At 38.2% G+C, this 22,016-nt stretch overlaps 1 protein-coding gene across 1 annotated transcript in view; it reads right to left on the reverse strand.

Annotated features, from left to right (window-relative positions):
• Positions 1–237: 237 nt before the first annotated feature.
• Positions 238–22,016, reverse strand: part of SNX29 (sorting nexin 29) — a 121,854-nt gene continuing 100,075 nt past the window's right edge. Inside the window, exon 21 of the mRNA XM_062611847.1 lies at positions 238–5,718. Within this exon, the coding sequence (XP_062467831.1) occupies positions 5,589–5,718 (130 nt within the window). The 3' untranslated portion in view covers positions 238–5,588. The remainder of the gene's footprint in view (positions 5,719–22,016) is intronic.

Genomic DNA, 22,016 nt, shown 5'->3' on the forward strand with positions numbered 1-22,016 from the left:
CTCACATGGCATTGTTCCCTTCTTGTTTGTGTAAGTGGTTTATCTAATAAGCGGTTTATCTAATAAACTGAAATGTTCACCATTTCTTCCAGTAAATACTATTTCTTCTATGATGAAATATTAACACTTTAACAAATCAAAGTCTCATAGCTACATACATCATTCTAGAAACACTGGAACAAACGAACATAAAACACAGAAGCAATTACAAACCCGCTAAATAGAACAAATAAGGTGTAAGATGCTCAAATTCAAACAAGAAAGATGTTATTGTTTATTTTCTTCTTGGTAAAGTAGCATATTTCAACCAGGTTACAACAAAATTACCACAGGATATTAAAAAAAAATACAAGAAAGTATTTAGAAAATTATATATATATACACATTTGCTTAAAAATTCTATAATGTAAACATTAGCATAACAAGTTAAAATAATATTACAGTTTATTAATATTTGTGTGAATACTGTACATATATATGCTTCAGAATTAATACTATCTTCCCTAGAGTCTAACAGCAACAACAAAAATCTTTTCCCCAACTCAAAAGGGAAATCCAGGTTCTTCAATTGCCAACAGGTTTGGTCCCACATACAAGACAGTTATTTATCTCAGTGTTAAGTAAGGAAGAATGTGCAGCCTTTCAGAGTTAAGAATTTCAACCACATTTACATTTCTATAACTTTTAGCTTCTTAAATGTTTATCACACCACTCAAAAAACCAACTACCACAGTTCAACTTCTGTCATGGCATGGACATAATTCTTGAACTCTTGTTAAAGAAACTAATTCCCCCTACATGAAGTGCAATACATTCATTCCAATGCAGTAAAAAATGTTATTTAAGTCCAGGTATTTGCAGAAATTTGTAAATCTGGAAAATTCATTCCTCTCTAAACATTTCAGTACTTTTTGCTGGTATGAATTCATGCCATCATTAACCAAAACCTAAGCCATTATTATTAAGTAGAAGTATGCTCTGATTATTTTTAAAAAAAGAAACAATCTAAGTTATCGATAACTGGATCATTAACACAGTTGACGCAGAATAAGAACTAAATGAAATGTACAGCATCAGACCACTGTGTAGAACAAGTGTTTTGTCTTCCAGTCAATATGTGAAATGCAAAGCAGCTTAACTGGTATTTTAAAACATATTCAATATTTCATATATATAATTCCATATATTAGAGTGATTCTTTCAATATCTCATGCTAAGAAACTACTGAAATGACTAAATAATCATCAAATTGGTATTGCATGTGATGCAGGGTGCTGACTGAAATATCCTAATCTACAGAAACTGACAGAGAGAAATTCTTTACTTTACGGAGTTGTTTAACCTTTTCCAGAAGTGAGTCAAGCTCCAATACAGTAGTATTATTGTTTCCACAGAGAAAATTGTGTTGTCATGTTAAACATGTTTATTTTCATACATACTAGAGTTCCAGCTAGAAAAGCACAGTGTTGTAGATTTGCAAGGGTGAATAGGAGCACAATCTGGTGAAATTGTCTTTTTATTTCTTTTAAACAAGTGTTCCACAGGCTTCTCATAGTAACTTCAAGCAGGTAAGTGTATTCTATCCACAGGTAGAGATTCTGTTCTCAGAATTAAAAAAATATTAAATAAAAACATGCTTTGGAGTGGGGGATTTGAGCCTTTGAAATGGCATTAAACTTACAGCAGAACTGAGATGCCTGTGTGCTTTGAAGGAAAAAGAATGATATCCTCATCTGAAAGTATTAATAAGTGATTCTGTTAACAAAATATCACATTTTTACATCATTCATATGTGTGACAGACAGTATCATTAGTTCATCTGGGGTTCACCAAGTCTTAATTTATTATTAGCTTGATGCTCTTGAGTCAGTCATCCCCATTTGTTAGTAGGTTCTTATTAATTTGACAGCTACCAGATACTGTTCTATACAATAAAACATTACCTTAGCAGTAGGTCATGCTTTTGAGCCAGTAATCTTTAATACCACCGTGCTCTTTCTCTAAATACTTGTATTAATCCAATCATGACGGTTTATACTTGCAGGAGGTTCTGTAAGATGGTATAATTTGATTACAACTATCACATCAACAATATATTCCATAAAAAAGTCTGGCTTTGAAGTTATTAATCTTCCTAAGAGTATGTGACTTAATGGCTGTATCAGTTTAAGCCTTTATATCTGTGTCAATATCCTGCCTCACAGAAACCTTGGAAAATTACTGGTGTTACTGAGAAACTTGATATAATGCAGGAGCCAAGTTGATGCAATCCATTCTCTACCATGAATGACAGAATCTCTAAATAAATGAGATTCTGAAACTCCATAGCCAATACATAATGAATACTGATAAACAATCACATCTGCAAGAGATGCGAGTTTTGCCTGCCTTGTGTTTCCAGGAAACTGTTCATTTTGTATGCAATTGAAGAATGGCATTAAAATAAAAGTAGTGCCACTTAGTTTTACAATTTATTTTGAATAGTCACTAAGGTTCCAGATGAGCAGCCCCAGAGACCTCATATGCCTACAGATGAAAACAGGAATAAGGAATGAAATGGAAATGGTATTACTAATTCCTTTTTGCCGCTACAGCCAGAGGCTTACAGGAACAATGCCAGGGACTCTCCTGTCCACAGCCCTCTGGTCTGTGATGACCACAGGCTGGTCAAAGGTGCCAACAAGAACTGGTAGAACCCACCAACTCATGATGCATCAGCTTCTGACCACGGACAAGGGTTTAAGAGTTGTCGGTCAGTACCAAAGAAAATCAGATTTATACAAAAATCGTAACTACAGGTATGGAATTAGATAACTGGTAAAAGAATTTAATGGATGGAATCTCTGTTTCACTTACCAGTATTCTGTAAGAATAATGTAACTGATTTGGTTCTTAAAGTCAGTGGGGCAACCTTCTTCAACAGTCTTGGCTGATTCTAACAGACAAACAGCAGTGGGATTTGTGACAGATAAGTACAGTTGCTCTCAAAGACAGGGCTCTGAGATGCTAAAAGATGCTAAAATTTTGGGCATTCGTACCACTGGGTATCTCCTTACAGTCATGCAAGTACCTCACTGAGTTTCAAAATATCAAGTGGAAAAGCTATCTTGTGAAGAAAGACTTTCATTTAATTATTTTCTGAGATTTAGAGAAATCACAGATGAGCTCGTAAAAGGCTTAGTGATGCACCCATGATGGTATCTTCTAACATAAAGTGAAGGCTGTTTGCAGACTGCAGTCTTGGGAGCTGATACACAATTTCACTAAAGTTAACGAAGAAAGATTTGTACATAGTAAACAAGTTTAGCACTTTTTATGTAATCTACATACATACATTAAAAACTACCAGAAGCAAGATAATCAGGAATGGAATAATTTTAAGAGCCAAATGTAGATACACAAAAAATCCTTCTGAACAACTAAAAAAACAATTTAATTTTTGTGTGTGCTAAACGATTCCCTACCATTGTAGCTTTCTGAATAAGGAGTATTTGAATTTGTGACTTATTTCCTGCAAATTAATACAGTTTCATCTGGCAGATACACCACAAAGGTTTCCATACACTTTTCTTTCAGATTTACTTGCAATTCAGTGTTAATAGATGTGTGTCAGACTTTTACTAACCAAGTGTCTACTTTCTGAAAAATCAATTTAGAATCGTTTCAAAATGGGACCATCATTAGAGCTACTTTTCTTTCCAACAAAACCAAAATAAACTATCAGCAGTGTATCCAACTGAAGAGGCTGGAGGAGCATTAACTGCCCAGCTACTCCCTCTCCTTTCTTCTGAAATAAATGTCCTGCTGTAGTTTACACAGAACACCAACAGTAACTCATCTTTTAATGAAAACAAACCAGCTGGCTCCATGGCTGGCCTGTTGGGTTTCCTATTTATCTACCTCTTTATTTTGTAAATGTGATCTCTTACTGACTGAAAAATATAATTTCATTTCTATGACAGGATTCTTAGTGGTATTCCACCTACTGAAATTTCTGACCCGAAGAGTGACTTCCACTCCTCCTTGCCACAGTCTGCTATTCAGTGCCATCTATAAGCCACATATGCAGTCATAGGAATCCAGCACTTAGGGTTCATACTCCAGCACCACTGAAGCCACTCACTGTGTGTAATGAACCCCTCCTCACTCAAGAAGTGCCACTGAAAAAGACTGGGCCACTTACTTGACTAAATAACACCCAATTGTTACAGGTTTGTAGAACAGAAGTTCCAGTTTGCTAGAACTTTAGTAAAGCACTGAGGCAAACAATCTGTTAGTAATCATCAGCTTTTTTTTTTTTTTTTTTTTTTGCAGAGTAACGCTAGATTTCAGTATCTACTGACATAAGAATTTAGTGCAATGAATGGACAACGATACACCAATTTAAGGAACATTATCCAAAAAAACTTCTAAGAAAGATATTCTTATGCAAGGGAAAACCAGAATACAATTAATAGAAAATGTGAACGTACACTGCTTAAACTTAATGAAGAGGATAGCAAACATATAATTAACTGCCTACGGCAGTGCAGCTAATGGATACTGAACTGGATTCCAGTTAATCCATGTCAGGACTTCCATCACTTGTAACAATTCTTGTTAATTTCTTTTTCACTTACTCACAGTAGTACCATTACAAATTACTTTTCAATAAGAGGTGATGGGTAATAGGCACTTTCATTACTGGCAATTTTTAAGTATCACCATGAGAAGGGTTTTACAAAATCAGAGTAAGAATTCCACGCTGCTGCGTAAATGATGGGAGTGTTCAGTAACATCTGCAACAAATTAATAACAACACAGACCCCAACACTTTAAAACACTGTTTTATACCATGCTAATTTTGTGTATCCTTGTGGTGGTTTTTAGAAATCAGTAATATTGCACCCAGCCTTACCGCAAGACTGAAATTTCACTAGAAAATTATTACGTTCTGTGATTTTAAAGAATTACTTCCCACAAATGAAAGCTATTGAGGTTATCTAACTACAAATGTACAAAAGCTATTTTCCCACCTGTAATGTTTTTCGCCATCTACTTTGTCAAGTTTTCTAAAAACCTTTCTGTGTGTCAGAGATTTACAATAAAAAAACCCACCAGTCTTTCTATTTACAAAAGCTAGTAAATTAGTGAGGTTCTTTAATGCACATCCTTCTGACATATTAAGTAGTGATAATCATAACTGTTCTAAGGAAAAAAAATTGTCTTGGCATGATACTCATGTCTCTCTGGAACAGAAAAACATACATGTAGAAAGGAAGACAACATAATAAAACCAAGGAATTCATAGGAACAGAAGAACTTCAGAAGAACAAAGGGGAATACGTGCAATGTGGCTTTACAAAACAAAGAAAATGCCTCTCATAGTTTGCTGAGTTCTCACGAAGAGCCCTCCTATTCTTTTGAGAAAGCGATTCCTGCCTTCAAAGTAGTTAATCAGGATATGACCCTTAGTAATGAATATCTCTTTTCAGGATTTAAGTTGATGCAGCTGTAGTCTCTTCAAGACCTTAAATTATAAATACAGAAAAGGAAGGAATCACAGGACAACTTTAAGTACATGGTGTCAGTATTCACAGTTACAAGGGTCAAAGATCACCACTCTGTGGCTCCAGGCTTCGTGGCTCTCTTTGGTGGCTGCGAGACAGTTTGGGGAAGCGCGTAGTCACTCTTGAGCGATTGCTTTTGCTCCCTGATTCTCCAGAAGTTGCAATATCACTAGGAAGACAAAAAAAAAAAATACAGAAATTGCTAGTTTATGTTATATGTAAATTATTCAGTAGTTATTCCAAACATGTAAAAAGCAGATGTTGCGAGAGCCTGGCAGATGACTGCAAAGTACAGCACACATCTTCAACTACACAGAACTGCATTCTTTCTAGTGGTAATTCAAGTATGAATTACAGAATGGGCTCTTTCAAAAATGAGAACTAGTAGAACTTCTAATAGTTTATGAAAGATTGCAAATTACAGGATAAAAGCATTTCTCTATGAGTTACAGTTCAGAAATGGTGGGAAAAGCATTTTGAAGTGATAAAAGTACAAGCAAAAAAGACAAGAGCTTGGATGATGCTCTACTTCACAATTCTCCAATTATGGATGGATGTATCATAACATGATGAGGTACATTAGTAATACATCCCTGTTGGGAATTCTTCCATCTCTTCTGACCCACAACACACTGTAGCCTGACATGAATGACCCTTTTGGAAAAGACTCCAAGAAGTACATTAAGATCAAAAACAAGCAGTAACAGAAAATTCCAGCTTACCTAGGTGATATTCAGAGGCTATAGACTCCTCGGACAACTACAGTATAAAGGGATAGCATTGTACTTTCACCATTCTTGTAGAGGACTCCACATGGTTTTTAATTATACTGCTTACATACAGATTGATAAATAAAACTGAATTTTAGATTTTGCAACTGAGCTGGGTAACACGATTACACAGCATACAGAGCTAAGTTTATTTTTATATGTAATCCACCCCCCCCATGCCCCCCCGTCCCCCCAAACTCTTGAAATACCTTCAGAATGCATTAACAAATCCACAGGGGAGGAACTGCACATCTGCTGTTCTTGCCATGTTAAACAAATACAGATATATTTTAAAACAACCACTGAATTTACTCTGTGTAGTTCCCTTCTTTCTGCAGAGTGACCTTCTTCATGGGTCAGAAAGCCCTGATAAAGCCATAGACACACTCAAGTTCCACTTGGGCAATCCGAACACCCACGTGGCAGAGACCTTAGCAAAGCAGAAGCATTTAACAAGTCCTGAGACCAAGGGAAAAATTCACCTGCAGGAAACAGAGCCCTTCTGCAAGGTAAGGCAGCTGTACCACTGGTAGCCACTGGCAGCCACTGCACTGCACACACTGGCTGTTAGTCACAAACAGTAACAGAAAAACAGTATAGAAAAATTGTGTCCAGTTCAGATGCTAAATATTAACAGAAAACAAAACTCTGTGTTTTTAATGGCAGTGGCTTACTTGTCTAAATTTCTGAGCACAACACTCTAAAATAACCTTAGTTAAAAGAAAAAAAGATTTTTCTAAATTAAAATTCACCACATTCCTATTATAGTATTTAGTCTTTCTGGGTAACTAGGAAGTCCTTCACATGAAAAACTGCATCAAATACCTGTGGTATACATCCTTGTCTTCTTTAGTATCAAGATGAACAAGTTAGATCTTTAATTCCTTATTTTTCTTGTCACTAAAAGAAAAAACTAAAAATGTATTTAGTGTGTGTTATTAATACTTGGTAGCACAGGATAACTGAACTTCCAACCCTGGCCTTATGATTTTTATCTGGAAACTCAGCAAGGCTGGCTAAATTGCTGTAGAGAATTCTGATCATGTGAATCCAATTTCAGCTGTGCTCATTAGCATGGATTTTTTTAGTAACATGGATATTATTAGTCATTATTTTTACACTATTTATAAAATTGCAGTGATGCAGTGTTGATATTCTAATAGAGCGTAAGATACTGTCTTCAGAAGCTTGATTCTGTGTTAAAACGTATTTTTCAGAACACATAAACATAAAAGCATCTAAATATCAAGTACGCAATGGAATCAAATTAAATTTTCACCTCATTGGGCTTTTCTCAATCTAAAATAGGTTAATTTACCATCATGATGATACCACTGCTGATAGTACTTTAGCTTTATCAGGCAGACAGGCAGCTCCTTTACAGATGCACATTGCAGAAGAAAGCAGTGTTATCATTACTATTGAAAGTACATTTCAATACACAAGCTCCTCCTGCTGGCATGTCCTCAACATGACACTAGTGTCACTCACTGGGAAGCCACTTTTCCCTCCTGTAGGAAAAATGCCCAAAGAAAAAATTACCAAAGGTGTAAAATGAATTCCCCTAAAATGAATAGATATGAATTAATATCAGATAAGCAGGGCTGAGGTTAACAAGATCATCTTAGGATAATTAGATGAACACCAGTGCCTGTGAATGAAGGCCAAAAACTAGAAGTAATTCTGCTAATTTAAATGATGCTACTGCAGAATGAGATTATATCTAATAACCAAATTAGAGATAATTTGTCTTAAATGTCTTAGCTAATTTTCATAAAGGCAATCCAAATTCTGAGACAAATCATTATGTTATGTAGGATTAAAGAAACCAACTTAGAGCTGAGGAATTAGAACTTCATGCATTCAGCATGAAAAAGCAAACTGGAGCTGAAATTAAATTGACCAACTTCCATGGAAACAGATGATGTATGGAGAAAAAAGGCTGGAGTATTAAAAAGAAATCATACATTTATAAAAGTGTATCTCTTAAGCCCCTTCCCATCTTCCCTCCTCCAAAACCTGATAAGGAAACTTGCCACCTCACTTGTCTGTTTCAGCTCTAGCTTTTTACTCTACAATTAAAATACTGACTTTCAAATAATAGCCAGGAAGTTTAACTATTAAATTTGGGAAAGAAATGATCCACCCCCAAAATGCATGATAATCAAGCAGGAGGAAAAGATTAATTGCCCATCTCTTCCGCCTCCTGTTACTAGAATTAATAATTTGGTTCTGGCTTTGAGGTCAAATGATACTTACAGACTCTCTGGCACTAAACACAACACCTTTTTAAACCTCTAGTCTGTTCAACAGGTCAGATATTTCATGAACTACTGGGCAGAGCTAATGAAGACTTTAAAATGATCCTGTCACAATTTCTGGCAAATGCACATGAAGATGAAATTGAGACACTTCTTCTGAATCTATTTTTGCTGATGTGTGTTTGGGTTTGAGGAAGAAGGCACAAGCATACCTACATGCAGTGTTTGCAAATCCTCTCATTTGTATCATTCAGCAGCAACAGTTTCTAGGCTACTTTTTGGGGAGGTTGAGATAAGGGTTCACCTACAGCTGGTAGTTTTATTTAAATTAAAATACAAATTTAAAATATGTAAATCTAAACCAGGGAGTAGCTATTCTAAATCAACTCCTCCAGGACAGCCAGGGCAAATCCCTGTGGTAAGCCCTCACTTTCTCTTCTACACCTCTGAGTTTCACCTGCTCAGTTTTAATGTAACATTCTTATTTCTTTTACCTTCATAGCCACTTGAAGACTTTCCAGGGTTTAGTTTTCCTGGCTGAGCCTGGCAGGCAGCCGGATACTTGCTAGGCATTACCATGTTCAGCAGTGGAATGTTCAACTATTAAAGGCTCAAGTTCTTTTCTACACTCTCGCCTTGTCCCATTCTGAATTAAAGAGCGACCTACTGATGCAATCAATTTCTTCTTCCTTCCAGATCATTGTTTAGCTTTTAAGCATTCCCAATTGATCTGTCCACTGTTTGGATATCAATTCAGCTTCATTGATTTTGTCTTGGTGCCAAGTTCTGGCTGAGGTACATCTATAGAAAATAGCTTAAGTAACTGCTCTTCTAAATCAGCTTCATACCTTTCATTCATTGCTTTCTGTGTTATCAAAATGTAAACTGCATTTGTCTTTTTCTTTATGCATTTAGCATATGAAACCGCAGTACTCTCTCAGCTGATAACTGCGAACATTTAAATTAAAAAATTTATTTCCCATCTCATTGTCTTCAAGATAAAATTAGAGAGGAATTTCTCATAAGAATATAACATGTCTGTAACTGGAGATACTCTTGTACCAGCCAGAGATCAGAGAGCAGAAGTAACAAGCACATCCTGGGAGGGTAGCAAAGCTCAGGATATTTTTTTAATATATATATATCTCACATGCAAAAGCATCTGTGGAGGCATTCCTGATTCTAGTTTTGCTTCAGTTGTATTAAACATACCTCATGAAGAAAGGCATTAGCTGGCAGATAAATTTGGTTTCACCAGTTTCTTGCATTATTAATAGTGCTGTTTGATATGATAATTTTTGGACATGACCCCAATATTTAATGTGGTAAACTGGATTCAGGCAGGCAGCCCCCTCAAAACAATGCCTATACTTACACTAAGAGATTCTTCTTAGACACATGAGAACTAATTCTGACTTGCCAATACAGCAAATCTCAGCACCTTCTTCTGCCAATTAAAATCAGCTAAAATACCTGTTTAGTGGCATTATTAACTACGACTCTGATGTCATCAAATCTTTTTACACACCTTAGTAACTCCTGCTTTGCAGTGATCTAGGTAAAATCCTTGTTTCCAGCTGCTGAAGTGTAAAAATAATTGGAGCCACAGTTCTGCCATCACTCCCAATTTTGTAGAAAGAAATACAATTATTAATGAGAAACAGCGATCTCCAGCTATTAATTCAGATGACTGAGTTGGGATGTTTAAATAGTTACCTAGTAACAGAAGAAACAGAAAGATATCACAGTATGCTAGAGATTGGAAGGGACCTGGAAAGATCATCTAGTTCAATCCCCCTGCCAGAGCAGGAACACCTAGATAATGTTACACAGGAATGTGTCCAGGCGGGTTTTGAATGTCTCCAGGGAAGGAGACTCCACAACCTCCCTGGGCAGCCTGTTCCAGTGTTCCGTCACCCTCACTGAGAAGAAGTTTCTTCTCAAGTTTAAGTGGAACCTCTTGTGTTCCAGTTTGTACCCATTACCCCTTGTCTTATCATTGTTTGCCACTGAGTAGAGCCTGGCTCCATCCTCGTGACACTCCCCCTTTATATATTTATATACACTAATAAGGTCACCCCTCAGTCTCCTCTTCTCCAGACTATAGAGACCCAGCTCCCTCAGTCTTTCCTCATAAGGGAGATGCTCCACTCCCTTAATCATCTTAGTTGCCCTGCGCTGGACTCTCTCCAGCAGGTCCCTGTCCTTCTTGAACTGAGGGGCCCAGAACTGGACACAATATTCCAGATGGGGTCTCACCAGGGCAGAGTAGAGGGGAAGGAGGACCTCTCTCGATCTACTAACCACCCCCCTTCTAATACACCCCAGGATGCCATTGGCCTTCTTAGCCACAAGGGCACAGTGTTGGCTCATGGTCTTCCTGTCGTCCACTAGGACCCCCAGGTCCCTCTCCCCTACGCTGCTCTCTAACAGGTCGTTTCCCAACCTATACTGGAACCTGGGGTTGTTCCTGCCCAGATGCAGGACTCTACAGATATGGGTAAGATAATCCCTCTATAGCCCACTCTGTCACTGAAAATCCTGAAGATGCTATTAAAGTTGTCAGGTTAAAAAACAAATAATTTCCTATCATGCTTAGATCTGAATTGATCAAGAGATGGAAAGCATTAATTCTAATATTCTATCCAACTATTCAATTAATATACAACTCCTTCTACTTCCACATACATATTTGTACAGCACAACACAGTATTCAGTGACGTATTCAATCTCTTCCTGCTGTGAAATAATTACAAACACAGAATCATGCTTCCAGTTGTTATAATTTGAATGATCCTAACTTGAATGTTCTTGTGCTACAAATCAGTTTCCACAGCAGTATGAAAATTTCCTTCATAAGCATCATCTGAACTGATATTTGAATATTTCTGTAAACCATGACACTGTACCTAATACTGATGATGGGATCTTTGTTTGCTTCCACTAACTTTACTGTGAAGTTGAATGGTTACAGTACATCAAATGTTTTATATCCATTAGCTATAGACTATACAATGAATAATACCTACGACTGATTTTGGATGAAATACAGTCTCATTCAGGAAATGCTCAGAAACCTGTAAAATGACCTTTCCTGAATTTACATCTGAGAAATACCTGAAGTCTTGTTTCTTGGTTTTCTAATACATAATGATATCTGCATTTGGGAACATTTCCTTTCTGCTTCTTGTGCTGCCTCTGCTAGAATAACATAATGCATAAATATGTTATTCACACAAATGATCTCTTCACAACTCACTAGAAAGCCAGAAACCACTGAACACACATGTAAAAGAAAGTTCATCAGAATACATGATTTACTTATAATTGCTATAATTGGTTTGTGTATTTCACTGATTAGCTGAAAGGCAGGAATTTGGGCTACAGCATCCATTTCCACCTAGAAATCACCAACATTTTGTTCTGTTGGGGTTAGCTGGCTCTGTGCAAGCAGCATAACCTACCACTTTCCTTAGACAGGTAATTTAATGAACCAATGCTTCAGAAGCAGATCATGTTCCAAGGCTGTGCATATAATAACAAAATTGTATGATCTCATTTCATAAGAACAGTGTTCAGTGAACACCTGGATATATTTTTTCCTGCTAGTACCATAATGATCATCTTTAAAGAAAGCACAGACAGATCTAGGATACATTTTTCTTCAAAATATTGAGGTATTTAAAAATGAAGTCGTGCATCAGGATTCACAATGCATCATATATGTGAAAATAAAAGGAGTAAAACTTTTGTTTGACAAGTAGCAATTTTGATGTGCTGAGATAGCAGTGCATTGCAGTGACTAGCCAAGCAATTCCTCCTCCATTTGCACAAACTGCTTGCACACAGAAATGACATGGAATGGAGACAGGTTACCAAATCAACTTTTAAGCAGCTCATAATCAATACGATTGGCACTGGAAGTAACAACAGGAAGCCTGCAGGAAGTGCGGTCTCAAGACAGTGTGGCTCAGAAGCCAGTAAAAGGAGTTGATATATATATATATATATCAACACTTGTGAGCTACCCACCCTCTGCTTTACAGATCACAAAAATGCAAAGTTGACCACCTTTTGGGAGAAGAGGCGGGTGGGGGAAAAGAAAGGGTTGCCATCTCCTCTAATTTGCCTAACTTTACCAACATCACAGAGAAGAAAAAGTCTGAAACCTAAAAGCATTTCTTTTCCTACCTGTTCATCCCTCTCCTTCAGCAGACACTGAGCTCGCCAATACACTCACAGAATCACGGAAGAGTTTGGGTTGGAAGGGAACTTCGAAGCTCATCTCATCTAACCCCCCTGCAATGAGCAGGGACATCTTCAACTGCATCAGGTTGCCCAGAACATCCAGCCTGGACTTGAATGTCTCCAGGGATGGGGCATCCACCACCTCTCTGGGCAACTTGTGCCAGGATTTTACAACCCTCATTGTAAAGAATTTCTTCCTCACGTCCAGCCTCAATCTCCCTCTTTTAGTTTAAAACCATCACCTCTCGTCCTGTCACAACAGGCCCTGCTAAAAAGTCTTTCCCCATCTTTCTTATAGACCCCTTTTAAGCACTGAAAAGCCACAGTAAGGTCTCCCCAGAGCCTTCTCTTCTCCAGGCTGAACAACCCCAACTCTCTCAGCCTTTCCTCATAGAAGAGATGCTCCATCCCTCTGATCATTTCTGTGGCCCTGCTATAGATCCTCTCCAATAGGACCAAATTGTTCCTGTACTGTGGACTCCAGACCTGGACACAGTACTCCAGGTGAGGTCCCTTTGCCTAATGCCAGTTGCAAACTCAGTGCATATTCCTGCCTTCCTTCACCATGTCTGACTTTAAACCTTGGAGCCCGGACAACTCAGCTCTGGGAGTAACACAGTGCAGTTACCAGACCCCCATTCCCATTCACACCAACAGCAAACAGCTGCTAGTGCATTCGTTCAGAGCTGCTGCTGCTGTTTCCTGTAGAGACACTTTGTCCCCTCCATGCTCCTTCACTCAACTTTGCTCCACATTCAGCCAGGCAAGAGTATCTGCCAACAAGCACTAGTAGCTACACTTTTCAATATAGTTTCAGTAGTCTACATGGGAATAATGCAACTTGCGAGTTTTGCAAGCAAACTGAGCAGCATAAAAACAACCTGCACAAAAAACTGCCATTATTATTTTATGAACAAACCCCTTCTTTTAAAACTACCATAAAAGCAAATGGAATGATAAAGAAAAGTTGTGATCAAAACATGTTTTGATCTTCCAAGCAAGTGCTTGAGTTTTAATTGCTCCATGAAGTTAAGAAGTATCAGCTGCTTCTCTCAAGCATCTTCATTTCTCATGAAGATCACAGCATGATATTAACACATGCAAGAAGGCTGAAAACAGCTGCCATGATCATTCCCAGGGACAGGTCTAGATTAAAATGGAAGTCATGTTAACAGTAATAACTATGAAGGAGAAAAAGGGACAAACAAACACTGCTCACAGAATCCCAGAGAATCACAACCCTCTTCTGGAAAGCATGTCAGCAATAACAGTAAAGAACAGTGCTTTATAGCAATCACTCTTTCGGGAGTTTGTTCTTAGTTTTAAATACTAAGGACACCTTACTGCACTACATCAGCGAGATACTAATAGTGATCCAGGAGCTAAACACTCAAAAAATTAGGTCTGAATTTTAACCTTTGGGAGCTCTCAGATTGTTCTTCATTTTAGCCTATTATTTTTTCTTTTCCCTAAGCGAAAATAAATAAATAAATGTATAAATACTCACACTGAGCTGGGTAACACATAGAAAATACTTCACCTGCCCCTGGAAACAGAACCACAGAGAGACAGTTGAGACTTGGCATAGTGAATGAACCCTGTACTCTCTAAATAAACAAAAGTAATCAAGACGGGAAAATGTGTAAATAAAGGGCAGAATCGAGTACTGTCCACAGAATAACACGGGAAATGCCGACTTTGTTCTTGGTAATGAAGACAAGGAGTAATGTTTACATTTAATCCAACACAGAAAGAGAATCTAATCAAAGGAGGTACGACACTGCCCAGTAAATGACGCTGGGGGCCAGCCCAGGGTTGCAGTGCTCTTGATGGATTAGACAGACACTAAGCTAGGATCAGGCTCGACAGCAAAAAGACGACCACAGTAATAAGCAATCAAAATCACATTTCCTTTCGAGTCAGATTTCAATTCTTTTCTCTGTTAAGACAGAAAACAGCACTGACAAATAAAGGCTCATCTCTTTTTTGAATTCCAACTCCAAATTAGGCTAACAGGAAGCAAAATTTGCTCTCTCTACTCCAGTGCAGTTAAATGCATAGCACACTGCTGGCCATGATCTCCTGAAATTTTGGGGTCAGTTCTCTAGGTATCATCAGATTCAGAATCTTTAAAAAGTACACCACCTTAGTCCCTTCTTTAATGCAAATGTAACTTTGCCACTGAGTCTGGAATAAAAATAAGCAAAATTTACCATAAGCTTGCTCCTTGCCAGAGTATGAAAGAAAAATCAATTCAGAACAGTGACCCGCTGGACTCTCATATTCCTGGCAGGCATTTAAGTGCAACTCCAGCACTGGAGCTCATGCCTGGCAACTGGGGAGTAGCAGCTCAGGAGCTGCTGAATATTCTCAGCTCTCAGCTACATAAAGAAGCCTGCTGCTACCCAAAGTATTTGCTTCTGTAGCGCATTTTCATCTTTTACCTATGAACTCCCCAGGAAGTTCCTCCTCTCCTTGCCTCTGTGTTCTGTGGCTTTCGGCCACGTCAAGTCTTTGGTGTTAAAAGTCTAGCCACCCTTGATACAGGACATTTTATGGCTCTGAATAAATGTTGAGCTAAATGGAAACTGAAAAAGCTGCTGAGGTATCACTTTCCCTGGTTTAGAAATAGATTGGTGAAGCATCTTTCTGGAGAAGTCAGTACTACATATGAATGGATACTGCACCAGAAGGCAGTATGATGATGCAGAATTTTATCTTTGTTAGGGTAGTTCTCCTTTCAAGCAACAGGAGAAAAGTCTCAGAAGAACCCAAATGCAGCATGCTCCCCCTTGAATACAACTGCACCCACCTGAAAAGCAAACGGCTGCCCTGATGCAATATGAAGACTATTTATGCCCTACAAAGTGCACAGGTGATATTCACTCAACTGCAGTATCAACAGCTCTGCAGTTAGACACAAATCGGTTTTAATCTTATACATACAGCTGCCCTGTGCTTACGAGGCAGCACTGGATTTTATCAGAGCCTTCAGGATTTAGATGCATTTGACTCTGCTGCAGCACTAACAGTACAAATATGATAAAATATTCAGTCTGCCTGACAATGCAAACCAGCCCCATTTTATTCCCCTTTGGTCATACCTAGCTACTGTCAGCAGCTACTGCTTCAGGATTTATCTCTTTTAATATGTAGGAGTCTCCCACTGAAAGATTTTTAAAGGAGACAGACATTCAGAGCTGTTCAGTGTATTTATTTACCCGGAAACTGTATTAAGACTAACAAATTAAATCTCCTATAAAGAACTGGCTTATGAACTCTTAAAAGTCAGAATAAAATTTCAGAAACTTCAGAGTTATACCAGACATGGAACAGTAAGAAACAGGCTCTTTGGCCCATTTTGCAGTTGCAAAATTAAGCAATTTTATGCAAACTGTTTACAAGGCACTGATTTCTAACACTGTGTACAGTGAACAGCAACCCCTGCAGACACACTCATTAGCGGTCCTGATTACTACGTATCATGCGTTTTACTAAACTCTAAAGCATAATTGTCTTACACTTTTAAAATCTTCACCTAAAAATAAACCTTCATACTGCTGTTGGTATAATCAAACCCTGGGGGACTGTGTAATTAGTAGGTGAAGATTCGAAGAAAAATTACCCTGGTTTGCTCTTGGAGACAGTGACATCAACCAACCCAGTACAAATCCTTCCTGTAATTTCTGTCTAAAATTGGGTTATTTTAGTAAGAGTAAACTGAAGAAGCCTGTTTCACTATAAAGCAGATCTGCATTAGGAAATCTGCAAGCTGTTCTGACTACAGCATCATAGCCAAGAATAACCCGATGTTATACTTAGACTGATGTAAATCTGCAAAGTACTCCAGTCCCCGGGTTAGGGACATGCTGAAACAGCAAGGGGACCAAATGTAGAAAGGATACCTGTGCAACCTCTGCATGCTGCAAGTGAACCAGAACTGTGTGATGAGGCTGCCTCTGTTACACCTGCACAAACCTCAACAGTCCAGCTAATTTTGCATTTCTGACCTGATACTTGGCCTAATTTGTACCTACAGAGAAGGTACTGGTGATCTCATAAGCTGTCTAAAGAACATTTCTTAAAAACTAGCAACAACCACTTTCTTGCAGAGAAGTATGCATGCAACCATTAATTTTTGTTATTAATAGATGAGTGCCTATAATTACACCAACTTATTCTAGCATCCTTCAGCTAATTCTTCATGGATTCTGCTATCATCACAGAAGTGCCAAATGCATTGAAGATACACCATAAAAATAGCAGCTGAAATACAACAGAATTGAATGGACTATGTTTATAGCTGGCAGATCAACAAAACCAAGGAACAAAGCTTCTGGAGGATGTTTTGAATTTCAGCGATGGCCTGCAGCTAATTCATGCTGCTTTCACATGAGAAACTGATGGCTGCTGAAATATATTTTAATACAACTTCAAATGAGGAAAAAACCCACCTCCTTTTGAAAAACCATGCACTGAGGCATAAACAAACTTGTTATGGTGTGGATTAAAGCCAAGCACATGCACAAGTACAGAGATACCTCCCTTATGAAGATTATTTGCTTCATGTATTTGAATGGATGCATCCATTTATCCATTACTGTCGGTGTTGCACAGGAAGGAACATGGATAAGCACTGGAAAACTGCAATATAAGGTGTATAAACAGATTTTTCTGAACCACGTCTTCATGACTATTCCTTCCTGGTTTATATGCTAAGAGAAAAGAATAAAGCTTACATATCCATCTCTCAGCAAAGCCTCTTTCACTCCTCAAAACCTTTTCCACCATGGAAAAGCAGTTAGACCTTACTTTTGGTTTTATATCCAGTGAAATAAGAATTACAGAATAGGTCTTTTCTTGCAATACTCCAAATCTAACAATTGAAGAGAAGAACTTCAAAGTCATGTGGAGACCTCATAGCAGCCTTCCAGTATCTGAAGGGGGCCTACAAGGATGTTGAAGAGGGATTCTTCATTAGGGACTGTAGTGATAGGAAAAAGGGTAATGGGTTCAAACTGAGATAGTGGAAACTCAGGTTAGATATAAGGAAGAAGCTCTTTACTGTGAGGGTGGTGAGGCACTGGAACAGACTGCTCCAAGAAGTGGTAAATGCCCCATCCCTGGCAGTGTTCAAGGCCAGGTAGGACGGAGCCTTGGGTGACACGGTCTAGTGTGAGGCATCCCTGCTCACGGCAGGGGGTTAGAACTGGATGATCTTGAGGCCCTTTCCAACCCAAACCATTCTATGACTCATTAGAAAATTAATTTAAAAAAATCAAACAAACAAACCTGCCATTCTTGTAATGAAGTAAAATTCACAGATGAAAGCATATTTACACACACACGTTCTGATTTAAAGAACAGTGTATTTTCAGTCCTAATTCCTTCTCTCTCCCCCTCCCCCTTTTCTTTTTCTTTCCACAAAAGATTCCTCATGGGCAATTAAAGGGAGACATTGACATTTCGGGAGATCTGTAGCTAACATCATGAACCCATGTTTGAGAGCTTAGTTTGTGGTATTTCTGACAGTGGATTGCATTAATACACTATGCCAAATTGCAAATGCTATCCTGTGCCAAAAATATTTGCAAATGTCAGAGAAAACCACCCAATATGAAAAAGGTCCTTTTCTTAACCTGGAGCGATTACTTCTGCACCAAGGCCTGATGGATCGGCTACAGCACAGAAACATCATTGGGCTGGTGCTGGCTGTGCCCCACTGTGACTCTGAGCAGTAGGAAACGGAAGCACAGTGACCTACAGGAATCGTTTGTTGTTTGTCTCTATCAAGCACACTGGAAAAATACCATTTCAGTGGGAGCTGAAGAGAGAACACAGGTTGCCCTGACTAAAAGGAGATGCAGCTAACCCATCAGGTCATGCTACTCAGCCCCTTGGGTATAAAACCACTTAAGTCATGCTCTCACTGGAGAGTGCTGCCTTCATACAGCAAATAAATACGCACTTACTACTCTGTGAGATCTTCCATTCGTCCACATACTAGAAATTCTTGAGAAAGTGTGATTTTTCAGATGATCTGCATTGTTGCCAAGTATCTTAATAAAGCTTCCCTTATAGTATAATACAAGCTGAAAATGGCAAGTCAAACACTTTCTCTTGAACATACACTCTGAATTTACGTAATTCTTGTCTGTACCTGAAGTTCTCTCTTATAAACTGTGTCTACCAGTTTCATGACCCTATATAATTATTTCGAAGTAGAGATACGAACTTCTCATGAACCTCCAGACTGAGTTTTGTCCAAGTCATGTCACCCAGGCCAGGCTAGTGTAGTTTCCAGTGATATATTTTGCCATGCAGACTGGTTAAAGTCAGTCAGAAGCCCTTAAGTTCCTTCTAACATAACAAAGAAAGACAGGAGGAGAAGTAACCTCACCCTGTGGTAGAACAGTATGGCTCCAAAAACCTAATGAAGTGCCAGAGTTGCATAGTGTGCAACTTCCAAATGTATGATAAATGCAATAGAAATATATTATAAATAAGAGATTACATAGGATTTTTTAGTCCCATTAATCAGTTACTACTCATTCTAGGGACAGGTATTTAAATAAGGACTTCCTTCTTTAGTTGTACATTTCAAATTCTAATTTAAAAATAAGAATAAAATAAAAAAAAACAGCACAAGTGATCTGGGCTGTGAGAACCTGTCAATATAGATAGCACACAATCCCATCTGCTCAAAGCCCTCACACTACACTACCTACCTGAAACCTGCCTTCAGATGCATGGAGAACGTTAACTTGAAAAGTTCTCTTTGTGGAAATGTCATGGGCTTTTCCAGTACTCTGCCACTCCAAAAGGCAGATCCTGTTTTGGAGCATTGCAGCTCTCACTGTACACAGTGGAATAACACACCATTAAAAGGGGTCTCCACTAAGGCTTTGTTTCAAAGCTCATGACTGGTAACTGAGCGCTATGGATCCCTGAGCTCTCCTACCCAGCTGCACTTGCACACAGACGGCTCTGACTGACCAGATGGCTTCTTACAAAACAACGTGTTTATAGGAATAGTTTCCAAAACACTTTCTGGTGGTACAGCTTATTTTCTGTAAGAGATCTGCAGATGGTTCCCTTTCCCTACCTAGAAGTTCTCCAAGATCTCTCTCTTGGACTAGTTGTTACACAGTCTGCAGCTACTGATGCTGATATTTGACTGCGAAAATCTAAAGCTTGCAATTTGCTTAAATTAATCGTCAGAAAGAGAAACTTTAGCAATTATAGATCAGCCAGTTTAAGCACAGCTGTAGAATAAATATTACAAACTGGTTTGCAGGATTTAGGAGGCCAAAAAGTAAGCTTTGAAAGCCACAATTTCAATTCAGGGAATTCATGTAATTTGGGCAAGGGTGCTTTTGTTTAACTTGTGTTCTTTGCCAACACTACTGCCATGGCCAACAAGAGTAATTAAGTGGGTATCAATGCTTTAGGTTTATAATTGTCATGAAGCCCAATATCAGATTCTACTAACCATGAGGTTCTGTAAGGTAGTGTGCAAGAAACTTGCTCAAGAAGGGAAGGATTTGTGAAAAGAACATTATTCACATCTATCAGAGGTATCTGTTGGGCACACATGTGCCAAATGAAGCAGTAAGGTACCCGAAACAGTCCTGAACAACCATGCTATAAAGTGCACTTAACATCCACATTTACCATTACGTGTCTATTCTAGTAACTGTCACTATACAGACACCTGCTGAAGAGCTTAAAAAGTTACAATGAGAGAAAAAAATCCTCATATTAAATAAAAATACTGTTTTGTTTTGTTTTGCCAGTACGGTGATCTTTGATCAATTGGACTGTACATAAAAATACATTTGAGGATTTTAAATGTTTGTGGACCTTTGATATTGACAATTCTGTGCTCATTTTAAAACACTGTATTAAAATTTAGGGCTTGGATTGGAAATGGACAGAAAGGTACAGCTTTGGTAGTTTAAAGCATGAGAGCTCCCACGTGTTGGAAGGTTGAAACCATCATACAGTAGGGACAACAGAAACGCTGCGGCATCTGCAATGTTTGGGCTCATTCTCAGCTATTGATTGCTGGAGCTGCAAACTCCTCTGTGCTCTCCTCCTCTGGAAAAGTCAGCTTCAGCAGCATAATGCTATGGACAGAGAGGAGAACTAGGAAATAAAGTGTCCAGACATGTCTAGTCTCATTTATTAGAGACTTTAGCAAAATAAATAGAAAATAAACCCCTTTTTTAATTAATTAGGTTGGTTGGTTTTGGGGTTTTTTTTACTACTTTTTGTCTTTCGGAAGAATCCTACTCAAGTAATCATGTCAGAAACTGGTTTACATTGTAAAAAGAAATGACTAGACAATTGCAAACAAGAGTATTACACTTAGCTTCCCTTACAAATCATGTATATTTGTTAATACACAAAAAAAACCTCAAACTTTGATAATTACTGTTATTTGAAGGGAAGAAAGGAAAAGCCCCGACAGGTTTCTTAGCTATTCGAGTAGAAATACGTTCTACATGCTTACAAGAAGAGTTTTTATCAATCCTGCACAGCTGTCCATCTCTTTCAAATGTAAACATTACTAATGGCTGATACTCTGAAAAACACAAGGATCATCCTTATAAAACTATCACCTGGAAAACCTCTCATTCCTTAGTTAAAAGACAATTAAATTATTTGCTAGGTCAATTAAAAACACACTTTGCAAAAATATATTCTGAGCATGAGGAGGAGAGAATGGGAGCTCATGGATCTGAGGATTAAAGACAAAGTTTTATCCTAGGAGCCAGAGAACAGGGACACTGAATGGTCACCAAGCTGGTCAGACCTACAAATTAGAGGAATCTCTTATCAGTCATTTACTTTGCTCTATAGCTGGGGTAACAACTGAATGCAGAATATTCACTGAACCAAGCCTTCTCATGCCAAGATCTTAGGTGGAGTTGAATCTTTGTACTCAATAAGAATTTGTTAAAATACCCAAATCACCTATGTATGGGTGTTTTTTTTTTCAAGGCTTACTTTCAAAGGAAAAACATACATTCTACATACTGTTTCAGCAAAACATTCTATGCCTGTGGTTAACCTCTTCTTTTGTCACTCTTTCAGCTACCATTGTTATTTCAATAAATGAAAGCAAATCCCAGCCACTTCTAATGAAATGGCTTCTTTCCTGTGTGCACAAAATCAGTAAAGGA

The sequence above is a fragment of the Pezoporus occidentalis genome, unplaced genomic scaffold (genome assembly GCF_034315485.1).
Source record: "Pezoporus occidentalis ecotype Australia unplaced genomic scaffold, CSIRO_AGI_Poc_V1 ctg158, whole genome shotgun sequence".
Taxonomy (NCBI): domain Eukaryota; kingdom Metazoa; phylum Chordata; class Aves; order Psittaciformes; family Psittacidae; genus Pezoporus; species Pezoporus occidentalis.